Genomic DNA, 20,076 nt, shown 5'->3' with positions numbered 1-20,076 from the left:
ACATGTTATTAGGAGTATGTAAATTTTTTAATAACCAAAGAGTATCTAAAATTTTGTATACTCTTTACCATGCAAATTTTAAAGTAAAGAGTCATATACTCAAATCTTTTGCATATAATTTTCTAATGAAAATAGTTGAATTTGATTTTATTGATTCTTGTAGTATTTAAAATTTTAAATAATATGATGATCAGAGATTTATATATATAAAATCATTAATAATTACATATGTTATATATATATATATATATTTCTTGAAAATAATTATTAATAATTTTATTTAACTATTAGTTTAGCTTCAAAAATAAAAGTAACTAATTATAAGAATGAATATATTAGCTTCAAAAATACAATTTTTTGGTCAATGTTGGTCAATGCCGGAGTCAATGTTGGTCTTCGCTGGAATTATTCGACCAGTGTACCGGATTGTATGTCTATGGTGTTGACCACATAACATCATATAGTTCATGCATGTGGCCATGCAATACATATACTTCGTGTATTTGATGATACAATATTATACTTAGCATGTGTGACCATGCATTCTCTAATACTTGATGTAGCTAGCTATCTTTTTTCCTTTAAACTACTAGTTAATATATAAAATACGATTTTTTTTTTTTTTTGGCGGGCAACGATGTCTTTCAAAGAAAAAAGAAACAAACGAGGTCGTATTTGCCTTTTGATTTCTTTAGACAAATGTTTTGTTCATCATTTTGTGATTGGTGAGTTATGAGTTCATGTTAGTGATATGTAAGCCACGTGGTAATTAACAAACTAACAATATGACTCTGAGCTAGCAAAGTAGAGCCCACGTACGTTATTGTTCGATAACATCTTTAACCAGACCTCCCAATGAGAGAATTTGAACCCAGGACTAGATGCTTAATCTAAGTACCAGATAACCAACTCAGCTAAGAAGTATTTTGTCAAAGTGTCCAAATATTTAGTATTTATTGGGTGGCCTAAAGCAGATGCTTTAGCTGCTTTAGAGGTGGGCCGGACCTGTATACACATAGAACTAGTATAGGTTTTGACGATTACTTTATTCGACGACGTATAATATAATCAGATTCTATTCTGGGGAACTAGAGTTTACACGTCAATTGTTTTACTTTTATTGACGCTTATCAGTTTCTGAGAAGGAGTATGCATGGATGTTCAGTTAATTTGATGACTGATGTTGGCAACATTTTTTTCTTTTCTTTTCAATATAAACAGCGTCAACGCTAAACGTGGGAATATCTCGGTTAAAGTCTTAGGCCAGTTTTTAGGTATCGAGAAATTTTCATATTTGATATTTCAGTCCAATACACTTTCAGGCCCGCTAGTTTATAGCTACTATTATTATTTGACATAGGCCCATCATTAGTTTGAATGACCTGTTTTGAAATATAATTATCCATCCTCAATATTGTTTAACAACGTCTCAAAAATTAAGAATGTGAATTGTCTACACGTGCATAAACAATATGTCAAGATCTAATGATATTAAAAAAAAAATTAAAATCATTGAATAAATGAAACTATAATTCTTTGTTTGTTTACAATATAACAAGATATATATGAATTTTAATGAAAACTTCTACATACAATCAATCTTAAACAAAACAACAATCTCAATCTCAATCCCAATCAAACTCTTCTATCTCATGAATGATCATCGATCTCTTCCTTCAATCTCTCCAACATTTGAACGCAGCAACTTTCTCCTAACAATGCTTTTCATCTTCTCCGCTTCAGAATCACCAATGCCAAGTTCATTACCAGAAAGTTCCATTACAATGTCTCTAATTTCTTCTTGCGGCAACTTGGTGTCTAGAATCTTGACTATCTCCGAACCCACGACGTTTCCTCGGCGCAAATCTACACAGTCCTTGTCAAACTCATTCCCAAACCTCACAAAGAACAGGCTCCTTATGTATTGAAGCTCATGAAGCTCCCCGATTCTTGATGCAGCAAATATCATTCCGGCCACTGCTTCTTTAACTATGTCTGGTAACAGATGAACATCGCTGGAGAAAGAAACGTAAGGAATAAGGATATTAGTTATTGAACCCCTTAGGTTTACTGTATTACCTTATGTCACAAGTTATATATATATATATATTAAGAAAAAATTACCTTTGACGATTTAAAATAGATATATTCTGCTTCTGCATGATGGATGCGCATAAGTTGTCGACCTGATCGTACGCCAATAACCTTCGCTCATCTTCATAGAATTGTTTCGCCTAAGGTTTCAAATTCCAAACCACAAAACAAAATTAACATGGTGATAGAAAATTATATCAATCAAGCAGAAGTAACATGGTGATTGAGATCATTAACTTCAGATACCTTTGGAAGAGCTTCTGAGAAGCGGCCATTGGAAAGGAGCTGAGCTATATCTGAGCGAGATTGTCTGACCATACACTCTCTTCGCTTCCGATGTGATTCAACAGAACATATCAGATACTGAATATGTTTTTTGCTGCAAACAAGAGAGATAAATTGAAAACTCGAACCAAAAAAACAAAACAAATAATAACCGTGCGTGTAAGGCAAGTAAATCAAGTTTCTTACCACTTGGAAGCTTTTCTCCATCTTGAAGCACCAAAGAGGTTACTAAAGCAACCCAACTCTGACTTTGTTTTCATGGCGACCATTATTAATTTGCTTTCTACCGTAGGAAGATCAAAGGTGAAAAGATCTTTGTAAGTTATGTATGGAAGTAAGAGCCTAATAATGAGATGTGTGAATATATATATATAGCCAAAAATCTATCAATATTATCCTTTAAAAGTAGGAATCCATTATGTATTTTAATTTACCATGGGATTAAATCTGGATAAAACTGTTTTTTTTTTTTCTTTTCCGATTTGGAGTTGGAAATCCAAGTGCATTTCACGTTTGTTGTATTAAGAGATACATCAGTAACTTCTAAAGTAAACGGGGAATACAAAAAGAGAATTTCATATTCCATTTAGCTACGGCAATTCAATCGTCGAATGTTGGATCTTCAATCAAGATTTCAAGTTTTAATAAGGACAATAATGAATGAAGATATGAAATCATCCTTATGTGTTCTACTATACCTTGTTTCGTTGGAAAAAAACCCTCCAATCTTCAATGAAATGTTTTATCTCTTTTACAAACCATTGGGAGTATATATTATTGTAGACTATTTCCAAAATATTCGGTTAAAACAAAAAACTGATTAATCTTGATCTATCTCAAATCAAATAAAAAGGAAAAAACTTAAATAATATAAACTGTATCTTGTTAAAAAAAACTTAAATAATATATAAATATTAAAGATAAATATTAATGATCTCATAAAGATTTAGACATATTTTCTAAATTTTTTAATTTAGAGAAACAATATATATATATATATATAAATTTTCGTAAAAAAAGAAGAATATTTTGTTTTGACATTATAATAATGCAAGAGGTATATATACATTTGAATTTCTAATATGATAATGACAAAAGTCACAAATTCATACTTTTGTTTTTAATACTTGTCCCACATTATATTATAAGCTATCATTTGTAGTAAAGATTAAATAACTGCAGAAATTTCTATTTGTTTCATCTTATTAAATATTTCTGTATGCAAAATTCAAAGATATTAAATACTTTATATATTGTATAATTTTTCTATAATTGGTTTAATACTTGTCAAACAAAATATTTGTCCCACATTATAATATAAGCTAATATGTGTAGTAAAGCTAAAATAAATGTAGTATTTTCTATTTGTTTCATCTTGTTAAATATTTCTGTATGCAAAATTCAAAGATATTTAATATTTTATATGTTGTTTTAATTATATAAATTTTTCTATAATTGGTTTAATTGTGTTAAAATTAAATTAAATATTAAAGTATATTTGTAAAAATAAAAATAAAATATTTTAATATACGTTTTTGGATAAAAAATTAAAACTACTTTGTATAAGGATATGTGAAAAGTCACGTATAAATAAAACAAATCAGTTGAAGACCATGGTCATACTGAAAGCCCAAGTATCGTAGTAGTATGGGCCTTTTATGAGAAAGTAGCATAAAAGAACAAAATTAATACTATTAATTATTAAGTTAAAAAGTTATCCTTATTACTCAAAACTTGGGAGTATAAATATAATTAAAACAAAGATTATGATTATGGGTCCGAGAATGACTAAAGTAATTGCAAATATGTATGACGACTGCACTGATTAACCAACTTCTTTAAAAACATTGACCTACAACGACAATCTCTTTTACTATTATTTATTGGCTCTCTACTTTAGGAAAGACCGACCGACAAACCGGAAGAACCAGTTACCGGTAAAAACCGACGCGTATTATTATACAGCAAGTCGCCAGTTCAGCCGGTTAAATCTAAAACCATTCAATTCGCCTTCGTTAATAAAAGAGACGGTGACCTTTTTAACTAATCAACCTTTTTTAAAAACGTTTTAATTTTTTTTGACACTAATCATGTAATTTTATACTACTACTATTGTTTAATAAAGCTGTGAAGTGTGTCTTTTGGGTCAAACTCTCTTTGACTTTTTTTTTTTATCAATCCCCAGAAAGCTTGCTTGCTTGCTTGCTTGAGAGAGAGAGAGAGAGAGAGAGAGAGAGAGTGAGCTCTGAGAAAAAAATTCAGAAATGGCTTCGAAGCTTGTAGTTATAATTGTCTTCATCCTCGATCTCATCGCCGTTGGGTTAGCCATTGCCGCCGAACAGAGAAGAAGTGTCGTAAGTCCTCCCCCTTCCCCCATACCACTCTCTTCTCTTCTCCTTTGCTTGATACATTTTGGTTGTTTTTCGCTCATTCTGTATCTGTGATGATTCTGTGGGAAAGCTCCTGATTAGTTAGTGTTTAGGGAAGCTTCACTCTCTGTGTATTGTGAAATCTATAGTTCGAATCCTCCATCGCTGCGATCTTTGGTTTTTGAAGTATTCTCAGATCTGTTTCACCACATTCTTGCTTCTTGTTCTAAAAAAGTGTTCCGCTAAGTGTGTACAAGCCGTAGTTAGCATTCAATTGCAAAATTGTATCAGAATCCACTTGTATTTTGAAGGATTCAAATGCATAATTTCGATTCATGACTTATATATTCTCTGCAGAGAGCTTAAATCGTAGCTGTTAGTAAGTTTATAGCTCACTGCATTGTTGTAATCTGCAAGATCTGCAATTGTGGTTTCTGTTTGTGATTTTCTTTTATACGGTTAATCTTGAAGTAGTAATTGTTTATTATAACAGGGAAAGGTTGAAACGGATAGGGAGAAGCAATATGAGTACTGTGTGTATGGCACAGACATTGCTACAAGCTATGGAGCTGGTGCGTTCGTTCTTCTCTTTGTAAGCCAAGTCCTTATCATGGTGGCTAGTCGTTGCTTCTGCTGTGGAAAGTCCCTTAACCCTGGTGGTTCAAGAGCTTGTGCCATTCTCCTCTTCCTCATTTGCTGGTAATTACAACCAATATATACTACCCAACTCTCATTACAATTACTCTTCTTCCCCACCATTTTCCCATAAGTCTTATAACTCGGTATTGGCTTCTTTGATTTTCGCAGGGTGTTTTTCTTGATCGCTGAGGTATGTTTGCTTGCGGCATCAATCAGAAACGCGTACCACACACAGTATAGAAAGATGTGGAACATTGACAATCCACCAAGCTGTGAAGTTATTAGGAAAGGTGTTTTTGCTGCTGGTGCTGCTTTCACTCTCTTCACCGCCATTGTCTCTCAGTTCTACTACGTTTGCTACTCTCGTGCTAGAGATGCTTACCAGAACCCTTCCTACTAAAAACTGTCAACTTGTACTGCAAGCAACGTTAAAAGCATCCACGGTTGGGGAATTTTCTTTTGTGTTTTGTTTTGTTTAGTATCATCCAATGCTACTTACTTATCCATTAGGATGTTTAGATTTTATCTTGTCTCTTATATGTGATTGTTTCTTGTGGTATTCTGAGATCGTACATTGTTATGTCGTCTGTTGTAATGTGTGAATACTAAAACAAAAGAGAGTAGAAAAATATGATTTGTGTGATTCACTGTTTTATTGGTATGGGTTTGCATGATTTAGGAAGAATGGTTTTAATTAGCACACTGAATATTTTCGGGATTAGTCTGTTTTTTTAAATTTAAAAAAAATTATAGTTCCGGTTCAACTGAAAATGAACAAAAGTAAAGAAGGACCGAGTGAATAACTAACAATTTATTAACACATCAAAAAATTGTTTAAGATTCATATATCTCCAAAGACGCACAGCACTTGTCAGGGACCCAACTTGTAAGAGTAACAGATGGCTACGAATAGGGGCCATATCAGGCCGCAAGCGGAAGTCCTTAATATCATTTTTGTTGTTGTACATATAAACATGTTAAAATAGTAAAATACCAAATATCACAGAATTTTACTGAAATTCTAAAATATTTTTTTGTAACTGATATTATTTTGTTATCTAAAATAATAAAGCAAGGGGTGGGCATTTTATTTCCGTTACGGTCTATATATGGTAAATGATCGGCCCGTTTAGGCCTACGGACATTTAACCAATAATGACATCTCTAATTAGCAGCAAGGCACTAGGATAGTATAATTATGAACAAATGTTCAAGTACGAAATAATTGATGGCAGGCATGATACTCCAACATATACGTTCATTATGGCACATGATATTCCATTATGATACGGAAATATAACACTTTTTCAAACTATTGTCAGAATGTGTATTAACAATTTTATATCCGATAATATAAACCAAAACACAAACCAATTATTTTCATATTTCTTTATATTTTTTTCAAATGGCCAGTTGATTTTTTTTTTCATCTTTTCACTAAAAATAAAAATGAACTCCTTTTTGTTGGAAGTATAAATGTAACACTTAAGCTGTTAAGCATGCACGTTCACATTCATATGCGCATCTAATCATACAATACCAATGTGTATATATTTAGTGTATACAAACGCATGTATCCACACGTTACACGTATTCTAATTACGTATGTTTGTCATGTGGGAAAATGCGTTTTTGCTTTCTTTTTTATAATAAGTAGTATATTTAAAATCGAAAGACGATCTTCAGAGAGAAAAACTTAATGATTGCTCACACCCGTTTGTCCTTTGTTAGATCTCAGATTCTTTTAAGTCACATTTCATCCGTACTAGCTCTTAATTTTATAATCAATGTAACATATTAAAAATTGACTTTAGTGTCTTCTGGTGCACTTGAGTAGTCACCTCCAATTAAACTTTAACAACGACAACTAGAAGAAAAAAAACACAACCGTGACTTATTAGTTTAATGAATTGCCACTAGTTTTGTTTAGGGATTAAACTGAGTTTGTTTTAAAAAGTGATAAAAGCTTACGTTGAAACTTGTTTCGATTGAATTGACGGGTAGAGAGAGTAATCATAGACAAAACAAGAGATAAGAATATGAGTCCTAATACAACTCTATCTTATCGTAATAGTTGTTGAGATATGATAAAAATTTCAAAAGCATACGTTAATCTAATTCTGGTAAACTATATGTCTACTAAACAGACATATATGTCTATATACGAAAAGTTAAACGTGTGCGTCTATTTCTAACCAAACAGGATAAACAAAGCTATTTCAATTCTCAAGGGTTTGCATCGCAAGATTTGGGTTGGCCCGACAAAGAAATATATGGTCAAACTCTACTTTAGCCCCCAAGAAAAACAATATACAAAAAGGGAATTATCTACACAATATAACATTTTTCGTAAAATTAAAGTAACATTTTGAAAACTAAGACATTTTAATAAAGATAAGTAAAGTAGATAATTTCAATTGGTCGAGATTTGTTTTCCCTATTGTTAGATATTTCATAATTACGACTAATTAACGACTGACCTCGACGATATGTGTGCATAGCTTAAATTTCCCACAAGTAGTTATAGCGACCTCGACAATATCTGGATAACCTTTCCGAATAACATCTTTTTATAATTAATTTTGTAACGAATCAACACAACTTCGTAAAATCTTTCGTATTATTGGCACACTTGAAATTTTATTTCTTATCAGTGAGTACTGTTTATCACCCGTAGAAAACATAAACTACGTTGAGCTTGTCATTAATTAACATGTGAAATTTATAAAATTATCTTTTTCTATTTATATAGTTTCTCTGTTTTCTGCTAATAACGAGAACCCATCTAAACATATTATCACTTAAAAAAATGGTAACATACAATTTGATAGTTTCTCTATTTATCAGTTTAGACGTATAGTTTATTTCTCAGGAAAGTAAGATGCTAAATTTTGTTAATTTCGTGAGATATATAAAAGATATACTATATTGCTAAATATATGTGATTAAATGAATGAATAAAGTTATGCCAACGAGCCCTAACTAGAGGTTGGTGGGTGAGAATGATTCAGACCATTTAATTGCTAACGGTTTTGTGTTTCTTTAATGTTGTAATTTCGTTCATTTGAAAAAGAAAAAAAAAAACTAAACACCTATTTACAATATAAGTATAAGATATTTGACTTTTGCTCGTCTTTTCCTTTTCTTGTAGAAGATGTACCTATGTGCTGTTTCTATACAACATTTTTGTTTTTCAATATTTACGTGAATAGTTGAACCTGCTAGGCTATGAAAACAAAACAAACCTAGCCTGCGAAACCTAGTTTGATTCTCATTCTTTTTTTTTAATGGCTAAATATAATCCGTAATCCATTTCAGTAGTTAAACCTTAAACAAAACAGCTTTAACATATCGAATTGCTTATCTTATGACTTTGCCATGCACTAACTAAATACTAATTTAAGAGAGGAGTCCGTATAATCGACTACGATTTACGACTACTTTGTCAAATGCTGATCTTAATAAAAAGTACTCGGAGAGTATATTGAAGTATCATTCTTTCATCACAATGATCAGAATGTCATATACTATATATTTCACTAAAATACCATTTAATTTAAGAGTGTGTTATAAAAGTAGGTTTATCCGATAAAAAGTAAGAGTGAGATGAAGTACTATTCAGATATAACAAAAAGGTTAAACCTAGGTTTTTTGATAATTTGACAAATTTGTTAGTCGAAATGGTGATCACCATTTAAAAAAAAAACAATTTCGAAGTTTTGTATTAAAAAAATAAGAGAGAAGACAAGACAAAAGAGAGAAGAATGGGGAGAGGAGAGGGACGTGGCCGATCTGAAGACACTGACAACTTCAACGGCCGACGGAGACACCCTATCATACATACCTCTTTCTTTTTTCTTTTCTTTTTTTTAACGCATTTCCAATTTTTGTTTTCACCTTTTTAGTTATGAATCTACTCATTTTTCTTATAATATTATTATTCTAATATGCTTTCCAAAAAACAAAAAATGACATAAACGCAGACCATTTTTCAGCTTTTGTCCCGACGAAAATTTTCACTTTAACCCCCAAATTGTTATTCAAACTAAAAAATTTGAATAATCTTTTCTTCACCATTTTCCCCATTCCGCTTTTCTTGTTGCTTTGTTCATTTCATTTTCTTAAAAAAGATAATTAAGTAAATCCAAATATATATATACATTGCTGATCTTTAGAACTAAAAAGTAATATTAAATTGATGATAAGGTTTCCATTATGTGTTGTATGGCATAGAACGGTGCTTGTGACTGAATTGAAGTATGCATTAAACTAGGATGAACTAGTCATAGTTTCAGTTAATAACTTAATATCTTCATTAACAATTAATTGTAGTTTGAGATATATTGTTTTGAATAGTAGTATTTGGCTTAAATAATCTACCTTAACGAAATCTTTTTAGCAAAAAAAAAAAAAAAAAACGTTTGCACCAATAACTAATAAGTATGCCATAAAAACGATTATAGCCTTGATTTTAGCTAAAAAGGCTTCCGAAAACATATGTAGGCTAATCACACTACTACATGCGATAGTTTATATCATTTTATTTTGTCAATAATATGCATTATACGAGTTTTAATTTGAATAGTAACATACATATCAACAACAACACTAAGAACCCCACTAGATTACATCTTCTTATCATCTCTATATATTGTTTTTATGTTTGCACAAATTGCAGACCGGTTCACTAGATTAAACATAAACATTTAGTCTGCTTTTTCACTCCGGTCATATGTTGCGATCAATGTCGTACTCCATCAGAAATAACCCAACACCATTTATACTCTTACATTTAACTTCGAAATGTTATGTCACTCTTTAAAGCTTCGAATTTTTTTTTTTCTGACATACCTATATACTCTTTGTCCATTTAATTGATTTTATTGAAGGTGTGGTGGTGTTACTAAATAACGTGAAACATTGTTGTAAATGAATGCGTTAAAACAAGAGAAAAAATGCAAACACAGCAAAAAAAAGGGAAAGAAAAAACATAATGTTGCAAAAGAGAACTCAGAGACTTTTATATCAAAATAGAAGATCAGCTTTTTAATTTATTGTAAACCACATTTTCACACTTTATTTTTTTTCCTTTCATTTTAGATATTCCTGTGACTCTAGAGTCTACTACCAAACAAAATTGCAAAATTGCAAAATTCCTGTGTATTAACATAAATAAAACTTGTGAAAATCACATAAAAACATTCACATGTTTCACATCAAAATTCCTAACATGAAACCATTTGGTGTTTATTTGACAAAAACAAATCATTTGATGTTGATGAGAATGAGATTGGCACTATCAATTACCTCATGAATTATAATCGAAAAACTGATGATTTCAAGAACATAATTAAGAGTTCGTATATAGCAACAATATATAGAGTTAAACGACAGGAGGAATCAAATCTCTGTAGTTACATAACATTCATGGTCGACCCTGGATAACAAATGTTGAGATGTCAAGCTCAACCATCTCCATTCTCCAAGGTTAACCACATAACCTAAACCAATCGATGTGTTTATATACAAATAGTGTGACGATAGAGAGTAAATGATGGTTTTGAGAGCGATGGTTTTAATTCAATGGTTCATCCAATCCAACCAGCCCCCAAAACAAACTAAACAAAACCAGTAGAATCGAGATATAGAATCAACAACAAAAGCGTCTTACACCAAACAAATCATCAAAAGCTTAAATCCATAAATAAGTCCCGTGATTTGATATCTTCATGTCTTTGTGTATAGAACATGTTTATACTAGTGGTCGGTATATATATTATCATTAGTTGTCAAAATGTATGTTTGTTTTTGTTTTGTTTAGCGTGTTTTAATCAAACTCTTAATATAGCATAAACATTATAATCTGTAAAAGGATGGTCCCGGAGAGAGAAGAAGAAGAAACGGGGTTGTAATGTAAATAACGGTGGGACGGGAAAAAAGAATAGAGTAGGGAAGGCATGTGTTGTTGTTACTGATTAGCTGTCCTCTTCCTCTGCATTTACTCTTTGTGGGCCTCTAAGGCCCATTTCTCTTCCCTCCATCTTGTTTTTTTTTTCCTTTTCTTTTTATAATTTTTAAAAATTTCTTTTAAAAAGTGTTATATTATTAGAAACCAAATAAAACCTCGTATAATCACTAACATGGAGCTTTGGGGGTTCACTTATGGTGGTTCTTATTCCATTTTTTTTTTTTGGTTGTAGGGCCTTTGAAACGAAAGATGTATAGATTTTGGTTTAATCATCATCTTCAAGAAAACCTTTATGTGATTTGATATGTTGGATGGTTAAATCAGTTAATTGATGATTTTAGTTTTGATGATAATATATAGTCCTCACATTTTGTTACAACTTTCTACTGTTTTCTTTGTTTTCCGTACACCAATTTGTCTAATATTAGAGAAGTAACAGTATTAATATGCTTTTGTTAATATATATATGGATGGATCTTTAAAGTTTAAACCTTAGCAAATTTTATTTCATGTATATCTATATAATATTGATTAAAATTAATTTCCCTAATTAAAATTCTTATAAATTTTTTTTACTAATACAATTATTATCTTTTAATAGTAACATTTTTTCATGAATTATAACTATAATTACTTTGTAATTTAATTTAACTGCATCAATATTTATATATATATCAGTAATAGTAATATTTATTAGAAATGAAAACCACCAAATTTTTGTGTCGGTATTTTATGAAAGAGAGTTATGGAATATATACAATATATATGCTTCTTTTGTTTTGTCAAAAAGATATACTCCTAGTAATAGTTTATTTTATCAAGGAAAACAAATGAATAATGCAATATCTTCTCTATTACATAAACACGCCCTTCTTTATTAAGTTTTAATGGACTCTAATGAAAGCATATGGCAAATACATTATTGTCAATTTTACATATCATATTATAAAAAAATTATATATACCTTCTCTTTTGTCGGAATTAAAAAAATTAATATATTTATTAAATCTTTAAAAATCTAATTTCTGGATGGAAAACTTTGGTTTTCAGCGCTTACAAAGTGCAAAAAGGGCCACAACGAAAAATTAAAAAAACAGAGAGAGAGAGCAAAAAAAAAAAAATTAGAAACAAAAAAAACCTTCTCTTTCTCTCTCTCTCTCTCCATTGATTTCTACACAGACATCTCTACGAACCTCTCTCCCCAACTCATCTCTCTCTCTCTCTCTCTCTCTCTCTCTCTCTCTCTCTCTCTCTCTCTCTCTCTCTCTCTCTCTCTCTCTTTTTGCTCTTCATCGGATCTGACTTCTTCCCGAAAACCCACAATCTGTGATTCTTTGAATTCTTCAAAACACGCTTAGTCCCCAAATTCTCAACTACATAACCCCCAAATCTCATAACCACTTTCAAAGTTTCAATCTTTTTTTTTTTTTAACTTGAGGAGACACACAACAACAACAAAAAAACAAATTTTTAAAGAATTTGCTTGAAATTTTTTTGGGACTTTTTGATTACTCTGTTTGATCAAATTCAAATTTTCCGATGGGAATGCCTTCGCTGGCTTCAACACTACGACAACCATGAGCTACCACAACGAGGAAGCAGAGGAAGGAGACAACAACAACAACGATTGCTTTTACGAGTCTCTTGATCGTTTAGCATCTTCCTCTTCTTGCTCTTGCTCTGCTTCTAACTCTGATTACGATTCAGAATCCTCTCCTCGGATCTCCTCCTCCGCCGCTTCTCATGACCCTGAAGAAGAAGAATCCAACGGTGTTGGTCGCCGCCGTAGATACCCATTCCCTGTTCCTCGGTTTCCAATGGGTGCTTCCAAGTTCGATGTTTGGATCTCTGAACCTGCTTCTGTCTCCGAGAGACGTTCCAAGCTTTTAAACCAAATGGGTCTCAGCCGTGACCCGGTTCTCTCCCGGTTAAAACCAGGCTCCAAAGAAACGGGAGCCTCCTCAGACATTTCCCGATCGATCTCTTTTAATCACTTGGCTCGCCGAGAGTGTTCTGAAACTGTCGGCGGTTGTGCTTCTTGCATCGTGAGATCAAAATCCGACATTACCACTAGCCAATGTAGCGATCGGTATTTGTCTCACGGTAATTCTTGTTCTTGTTCCGTCACTAGTACTCTCTCTGTTCATCATCCTTCACATTCAGAGATCAGTAGAACCAGTCCGTCATTTGTGAATTGCAGTTTGGGATCAGGTAGTTCTGATTCCTCGATGCTTTGTGAGAATTCAACTGGTTCCTTGCGGTTAAATGGAGATTCTGAGTGTGTATTGAGCGAGAGTGTTGTGAATGAGAATGTTGAAGCGTGTACCATTAAGGATCTTGATAATGGGAAAGAGTTTGTGGTGAATGAGATTCAAGAAGACGGTACATGGAAGAAGGTGAAGGAAGTGGGAACTGGAACACAAATGACGATGGAGGAGTTTGAGATGTGTGTTGGACATTCTCCCATTGTTCAGGAGCTGATGAGAAGACAGAACGTTGAGGATTCTGATAAGAACACGTCTAAAGAAAACGAAGACAGTGGGAATAGTAGTAATAAGGATAATGCATCGAAGTCTAAGAAGAAAGGAAGTTGGTTTAAGAGTATAAAGAGTGTTGCAAGTAGCATGACTGGTCATAGCAAAGAGAGACGAAGCAGTGATGATAGAGATACATCATCAGAGAGAGGTGGTCGGAGGTCGAGCTCTGCTACGGATGATTCTCAGGAATCTTCTTTTCACGGGCCGGAAAGAGTTAGGGTTAAACAGTATGGGAAGTCATCTAAAGAGCTCACGGCATTGTACAAGACGCAGGAGATTCAAGCGCATAACGGTTCTATTTGGAGCATTAAGTTCAGTTTGGATGGTAAATATCTTGCTAGTGCTGGTGAGGACTGTGTCATTCATATTTGGCAAGTCGTTGAGGGTGAGAAGAAGGGTGAGTTGTTACTTGATAGACCGGAACTGTTGCTTTTGGCTAATAATGGGTCTCCAGAACCAACTACTATGTCACCAAGGAGAAGAGGGAGAACGTCTTTAAGCAGAAAATCATTGAGTTTAGACAACATATATGTGCCAGATTCTCTTTTTGGGCTTTCGGAAAAGCCCTTTTGTTCCTTTCAGGGACATGTGGATGATGTGCTTGACCTTGCTTGGTCCAAGTCTCAGGTTAGTTAGTCAGTTTATTTTCTTGGTACTGTTTGGTAGAAATTGATTGGTAGACAAGATTTAAGAGTAAACAAGCTTTCTCTGTTACTTTTTTCCTCAGCATTTGCTTTCTTCATCAATGGATAAGACAGTTCGTTTGTGGCACTTGTCCAGCCAGACTTGCTTGAAAGTATTCTCGCACAGTGATTACGGTTAGTAGGGTTCTCCGCCAGCTGCTTTTAATTTTTCTGTCTTTTGGTACTTGTCAAATTAACAACGTGTGTGTGTTTGCTTATTGATTGGAACAGTGACTTGCATTCAATTTAATCCGGTTGATGATAGATACTTCATCAGTGGATCCTTAGATGCAAAAGTTCGCGTCTGGAGCATACCAGATCGTCAAGTAGTTGACTGGTATGATCTTCATGAGATGGTCACTTCTGCTTGCTACACTCCAGATGGTCAGGTACACTAAATCTACCAAGTTATTATCTGAAGTCAGTTTTTTTCCGCATCTTTAAAGAGTTTTCCATCATTCTAAAGAATTACTGTTTAAACTTGAAGGGCGCTTTGGTTGGTTCATACAAAGGTAGCTGTCGCATGTACAGTGCATCAGGTAATGATGAAGTTCTTACTGAGATTTTATATCGCTTTTGTTTCTGCTATATCTTATTCTAGAATACTAGAAGTGATATTATCTCTTCTTTTTTTTTCAGATAACAAGCTGCAACAGAAAAGCCAGATAAATTTACAGAACAAGAAGAAGAAAGCTCATCAGAAAAAGATAACTGGTTTCCAGGTAAGGAAAAAATCACTTATTCAGGAGCAAAATCGGAAGGCGTTGTTCTTGATGGCTCTAAAAGTTGCTTGCTTTGTCTCATTTCAATACCTTAGTTTGTGCCTGGGAGCTCATCTGAAGTGCTTGTCACATCTTCCGATTCACGGATCCGCGTTGTTGATGGAACTGATCTAGTCAACAAACTTAAAGGTAAAGCAAACAAAACAATAACCTTTTCTAAAAGTATCAAAGCTTTGTCATTCGCTAGCCAAGGTATCGATCTTTTCTGTTTTCATTTCGTTTAACAGGGTTTCGGAATACAAGCAGCCAGATCTCTGCCTCAATCACAGCAGATGGGAAATACGTAGTTTCAGCGAGCGAGGACTCGCATGTGTACATATGGAAGTACGAGTCCCCTGCTTCTCGACCAAGCAAGAGTAATAACAACAAGAACGTGGCGGTAACAAACTCTTACGAGCATTTCCATAGCCAAGACGTCTCTGCAGCCATCTCATGGCCCGGAATGGCCTCAACAGAAAACTGGGGAACCCAAAACAGAGCCGGCGGGTTTAACAACGGGAACACCAATAATTTGGACAATGTATCCACAGCTAACCATCCTCCTACACCGGTGGAACAGCCAGGGAATCTGGACCGAGGAAACAGTCCACGGAACGGGATCATATCGAGCGCAACAAATGGATACTTTTTCGATAGAATGTCAGCGACTTGGCCTGAAGAGAAACTGTTGTTTGCAAGGAACAGAAGTGGGAATCGTCTGAGTACGGATTTGTCGTCAAACGGAGTGGTGGGGAACTCAGGGAATGTATCTGCTTCATGGGGAATGGTGATTGTTACTGCAGGTCTCAGAGGAGAGATACGAACATTTCAGAACTTTGGTTTGCCCATTCGGATTTGATATAAAGTGTACAGAGTGAATCGAGTGAGGTTTGTATGATTTTTTTAGCGAGCTTTTTGTTTTTGTTTTTCTTCTTTCTATTCTTGTGTTACAGATTCGTTTCCAGGAAATTGGAGAAAAAAAAAAAGAGAGGGAAAGAAACTATACTGATCATTGTAGAGAGTTACAGACACGAACAGAGAGAGATATGTTTATTGATTTTGGAAATAGAAACAGAGAAAAAAAGGAAAAAAAAAAAAATTCTTTTGCATCTCTCTGTGAAAGCTCAAGTCAGCTCAATTATGTTCCTTATAAAACTCCGAAACGTTGTCGTTCGTGTTGTGAACTTAGTCAAAGCAGCTTTGTCTCTTACTTAGGTTGTTGAGTTTGGTACTAAAACCCTAAAGAGAGAAAGGATAGCGAGAGTGAAGCGTTGGCACCGGACACCGGTGAAGGAGAATGATTCTGCTCCCGAGAGACCTAAAAGGACACTCTTGAGTTGGAAAGATAAGAATGAAGACGCTGAGAAATCTAAACCAGCTTCTGCGTCTGCGTTTGGATTCAGGAATAAAGAGAAGGTTCTCGTTACTTGTTCCCGTCGGATCAGTTTCAGGTGAGGCGTGTTGAAATTTAACTTAATGGTATTGATTTGGTTTTAATGGTGGAGCAATCATGGGAATAAACTTTTGTTTTAATTCAATTGGAAGGTATCAGCATTTGATGTTGAACATGGTGTCACTTCTGCCTCACTGTAAGGAGGATAGTAAGGTAGAAGCAAAGAGTAGTAAAGGCGCCACTCTTAATGAGCTTGTCGAGCTTAAGGGCTCTTCTTCCTGTTTGTTTTTCGAGGTAAATTTTCAATCTTTTTGGTACCTTTCAAAAATTCAGAATCAGTTGCTCTTCTATGGTCTTATATTTCGTTTGTGTTTTTTTGATCATTTGGTAAACCGGTTATGCTTTTTTTAAAAGATAGATGAAACTACAGAATTGATAAAATCTTTATTCTGGTTCAAATTTGGGATCTTTAGAGTCTCTCTGTTTTAAATGTCAGCATGCCTGGATTTATTTGTAAATGTAGTCTCTGGAGTATTAAACTGCGACATCAATGTCTTCTTGATATCTTCTAAGAAACTGAAGTTGTTATGTGTTTAATTTGTTTTCGTTTTTAGTGTAGGAAGCATAAAGATCTTTACCTGTGGATGGTTAAGTCTCCAAGTGGACCCTCTGTTAAGTTCTTGGTTAAGGCTGGTAATGTTTCCAGCTCCTCTTATTTAGTTCCAAAATAAGTGGCTGCAGCTGGTCGATTTGAATTGATCAACTTGTATCGTGTTCTGTCTCTGAGTTGGTTTTATATTTTGGTGAAGTTCACACAATGGAGGAGATGAAACTCACTGGAAATCATCTGAAAGGTTCTCCACCTTTGACATTCTCATCCAATTTTGATAAAGATGCACAGTCGAAACTTCTCAAAGAGATGTTAACACAGGTCATTCCCATTTTCATTCTCCCTTTGAATTGTGGATGAACCTTTGATAGTACCTGCTAGTTTTGTTTATTTTTTGGAACAATTTAGTGAGTTTTGTTTTCGTTTACAGATTTTTGGAATTCCCAAGGAACATAGGAAGTCTAAACCTTACCATGACCATGTGTTTGTCTTCTCCATCATCGATGATCATATATGGTTCCGTAAATACCAGGTAGGTTGATAAGTAAGCATCTCAGAAACCAACTGCTCTCACTTCATTTCAGTTTGGAAACTTTTAGATTAATTAGCCAAGCTCTGTTTTTTTCCTTCTTCATTGCAGATATCGGTACCTCATAACGAGTCAGACAAGATTTGCACAAGGCGGTCTAGATAAAATGAGTCTTATTGAGGTCTTTTTTAGCTATGACCATTTCCAACAATTGTTTTGTTGTTGTTATAAACTTCTAAATTTCACAGAATCAACACAATTTTGTCTTTACTCCCCTTTTAATCGATAAAAAGATTCTTTTCTTGCATATTAACAACAGAGTTATGTAAGTAAAGACTGCATCTTTATTCTCTTTGCGATGTTCAAGAAGAAGCAAAGCAATTTGATATCTTAATCGTCATCATAGGCCTAATTTACATAAACAAGAGAGTACGTAATAAAAGAACAGAGCAAGAAAAGAAATAAAAAGAGTTACGATTAAAAAGCATAATTTAAGTTTAACGAGAATTAGCCAGCGCCCAGTTAGCCTCACTTCCTCTTCTGGGTATGCCATTGACCTTAGAACAAGCATCAACTTTGAAGTTAGCTCCACATAAAACACCTTCGCTATCAATCCTCGGCATTGCCTTCATGTTATTAGTCGGATGTTCAAAGCTCTTAAGCCCTGTCTCACTGTGAAACATACACCCTGCCATATACAACAAACACACACACACAAAATCATCAGACTTCAAGATCTCAACTCAAAAGTTTCTTTCTTTAAAAGTTATATGGTGATAAAACAAAAGAATCTAACCAGTAGGGAAAGGAGCAAATGATTTAGCACATCCTTGCTTAATGATCTGAAGATCATCAGACATGACAACAGATCCATCTCCAGAGATCCCCCAGTAGAGACTCTCTCCTCCATCAGAACTCAGAGCAGAGAAAACAGAGGAGTTTTGAGAATCGTAGACGACGAAAGCAAAGCTTCCATCGAGACCTCTAAGAACTTGATCAGCTGGGTAAGGACCACGATCACGAAGTGTTCGGTAAGCTTCGATCACAAACATAGCCTCGTCAGAGTTCTTCCCAGACAAACCGTACTGTCGGTTCAAGTTACAGAGGTTGTTCAATCTCCCAAGAAACATACAGTAAATCCCATCTAGTCCACAGAACAACCTGAGAAAGAAAAAAAACAACAGATTTTAAGAATCTATGAATTGGGTTTTGGAGTTTGATATATTTGTGTATATGTTTGTATATATACAAACCTCTGGCGAAGAGAGGTTTCTTGGCGAGCGTAAGCTAAGACGGCGGATCCAGCGAAGTTCATGGAGAAAGCTGAGTCTTGGTGACGAGAGAGGAAGTCAGAGAGAGTTTCACCGGGAAGTTTAGGGGTTTTGCCGGAGAAATGAGACGCCGGACTGTTGAGCTCCTCCGGTGGGTGAGCAAAAGCTTTCTGAAATATAGCCAACATTTTTTTTTGTTTGAGTTTTCTTTGTTTTCTCTGTTTGTTACTGAGATTAATCAAATCAAATGTGATACGTTTGGTGAGGACAACGGAGGTGTTATTTATACGAGAGTGATTATTACACAGACACGAGTTGATGACTTGGATTTTTTGAGATAAGACTGACATGTCTGACGTGTTCTTATCCGTTTCTTTGTTTTGTTTTTAAAGTCTATAATTATCTCTTTCTTTTTATAAATCTGTGTAGGTTAATAAACAAATTTGGGGGAATCCAACGGTCATTATTGGTTAGATATTTTTAATTTGACGAGTAAATCTTGTAATGATATGATTTATTTAACGTGCCACGTTAGGAAAGTATGATTCCTTTTTCTTTCTTTTTTTGTCAAGTTGTAAAAGTGATAGGATATTTTTTTTTTTTTTTTGACAGCGAAAGAGTAGTGGTATGATTGTATGATATTTATTATTTTCTTATCTTTCAATGAAATCATAATGATTTGTTGAATATCACAATACTGTATTTATGGTGAATCGGATATTAAGGATATGTAAAAATGCAATTAACTTTTAGGATATGTTAATTTTGGTAATTAGTATTTTCTGCTATCATTTTTAATTTTATCATATTTTTTATTAGTAGATACTATCAATTTATGATCTTTTTACAAATAGAATCAATTAATGATCAATGTAATTCAATCTGGTTGGTTTTGAAGTCTATACGTTGAACGGGTTGAAACTTCGAACATATTCTC

The 20,076-nt window shown here is 33.9% G+C and overlaps 4 protein-coding genes and 1 pseudogene across 5 annotated transcripts; 3 read left to right on the top strand and 2 right to left on the bottom strand.

The window, feature by feature from the left end:
* Positions 1 to 1,499: 1,499 nt before the first annotated feature.
* On the bottom strand, positions 1,500 to 2,729 carry LOC104748208 (uncharacterized). Its single transcript, XM_019236682.2, has 4 exons — positions 2,566 to 2,729; positions 2,341 to 2,473; positions 2,125 to 2,234; positions 1,500 to 2,015 (listed from the first exon to the last, which is right to left on the bottom strand). The coding sequence occupies exons 1-4, from the start codon at positions 2,646 to 2,648 to the stop codon at positions 1,661 to 1,663; spliced, it is 681 nt and encodes a 226-aa protein (XP_019092227.2). The 5' UTR covers positions 2,649 to 2,729; the 3' UTR covers positions 1,500 to 1,660.
* Positions 2,730 to 4,366: 1,637 nt separating this feature from the next.
* Positions 4,367 to 6,042, top strand: LOC104745852 (uncharacterized). The gene is made up of 3 exons (XM_010467216.3): positions 4,367 to 4,733; positions 5,242 to 5,447; positions 5,556 to 6,042. Exons 1-3 carry the CDS (start codon positions 4,644 to 4,646, stop codon positions 5,785 to 5,787), a joined length of 528 nt encoding a protein of 175 aa, XP_010465518.1. The 5' UTR covers positions 4,367 to 4,643; the 3' UTR covers positions 5,788 to 6,042.
* A 6,387-nt stretch (positions 6,043 to 12,429) lies between these two features.
* On the top strand, positions 12,430 to 16,653 carry LOC104745850 (uncharacterized). Its single transcript, XM_087487885.1, has 8 exons — positions 12,430 to 14,519; positions 14,620 to 14,710; positions 14,807 to 14,964; positions 15,063 to 15,114; positions 15,215 to 15,297; positions 15,393 to 15,486; positions 15,585 to 16,224; positions 16,552 to 16,653. Exons 1-7 carry the CDS (start codon positions 12,933 to 12,935, stop codon positions 16,193 to 16,195), a joined length of 2,676 nt encoding a protein of 891 aa, XP_087344011.1. The 5' UTR covers positions 12,430 to 12,932; the 3' UTR covers positions 16,196 to 16,224; positions 16,552 to 16,653.
* LOC104748207 (ribosome biogenesis protein BRX1 homolog 1-like) lies at positions 16,477 to 18,175 on the top strand (annotated as a pseudogene). The gene is made up of 7 exons (XR_015581620.1): positions 16,477 to 16,506; positions 16,552 to 16,787; positions 16,882 to 17,023; positions 17,344 to 17,422; positions 17,539 to 17,660; positions 17,770 to 17,871; positions 17,980 to 18,175. The product of XR_015581620.1 is annotated as a ribosome biogenesis protein BRX1 homolog 1-like (transcript).
* A 19-nt stretch (positions 18,176 to 18,194) lies between these two features.
* Positions 18,195 to 19,400, bottom strand: LOC104745851 (stem-specific protein TSJT1). Its single transcript, XM_010467215.3, has 3 exons — positions 19,122 to 19,400; positions 18,665 to 19,029; positions 18,195 to 18,556 (listed from the first exon to the last, which is right to left on the bottom strand). The coding sequence occupies exons 1-3, from the start codon at positions 19,325 to 19,327 to the stop codon at positions 18,366 to 18,368; spliced, it is 762 nt and encodes a 253-aa protein (XP_010465517.1). The 5' UTR covers positions 19,328 to 19,400; the 3' UTR covers positions 18,195 to 18,365.
* Positions 19,401 to 20,076: the final 676 nt, after the last annotated feature.

The sequence above is a fragment of the Camelina sativa genome, chromosome 15 (assembly GCF_030686135.1).
Source record: "Camelina sativa cultivar CO46 ecotype springtype chromosome 15, ASM3068613v1".
NCBI lineage: Eukaryota > Viridiplantae > Streptophyta > Magnoliopsida > Brassicales > Brassicaceae > Camelina > Camelina sativa.
This window is presented reverse-complemented; position numbering and strand designations above follow the sequence as displayed.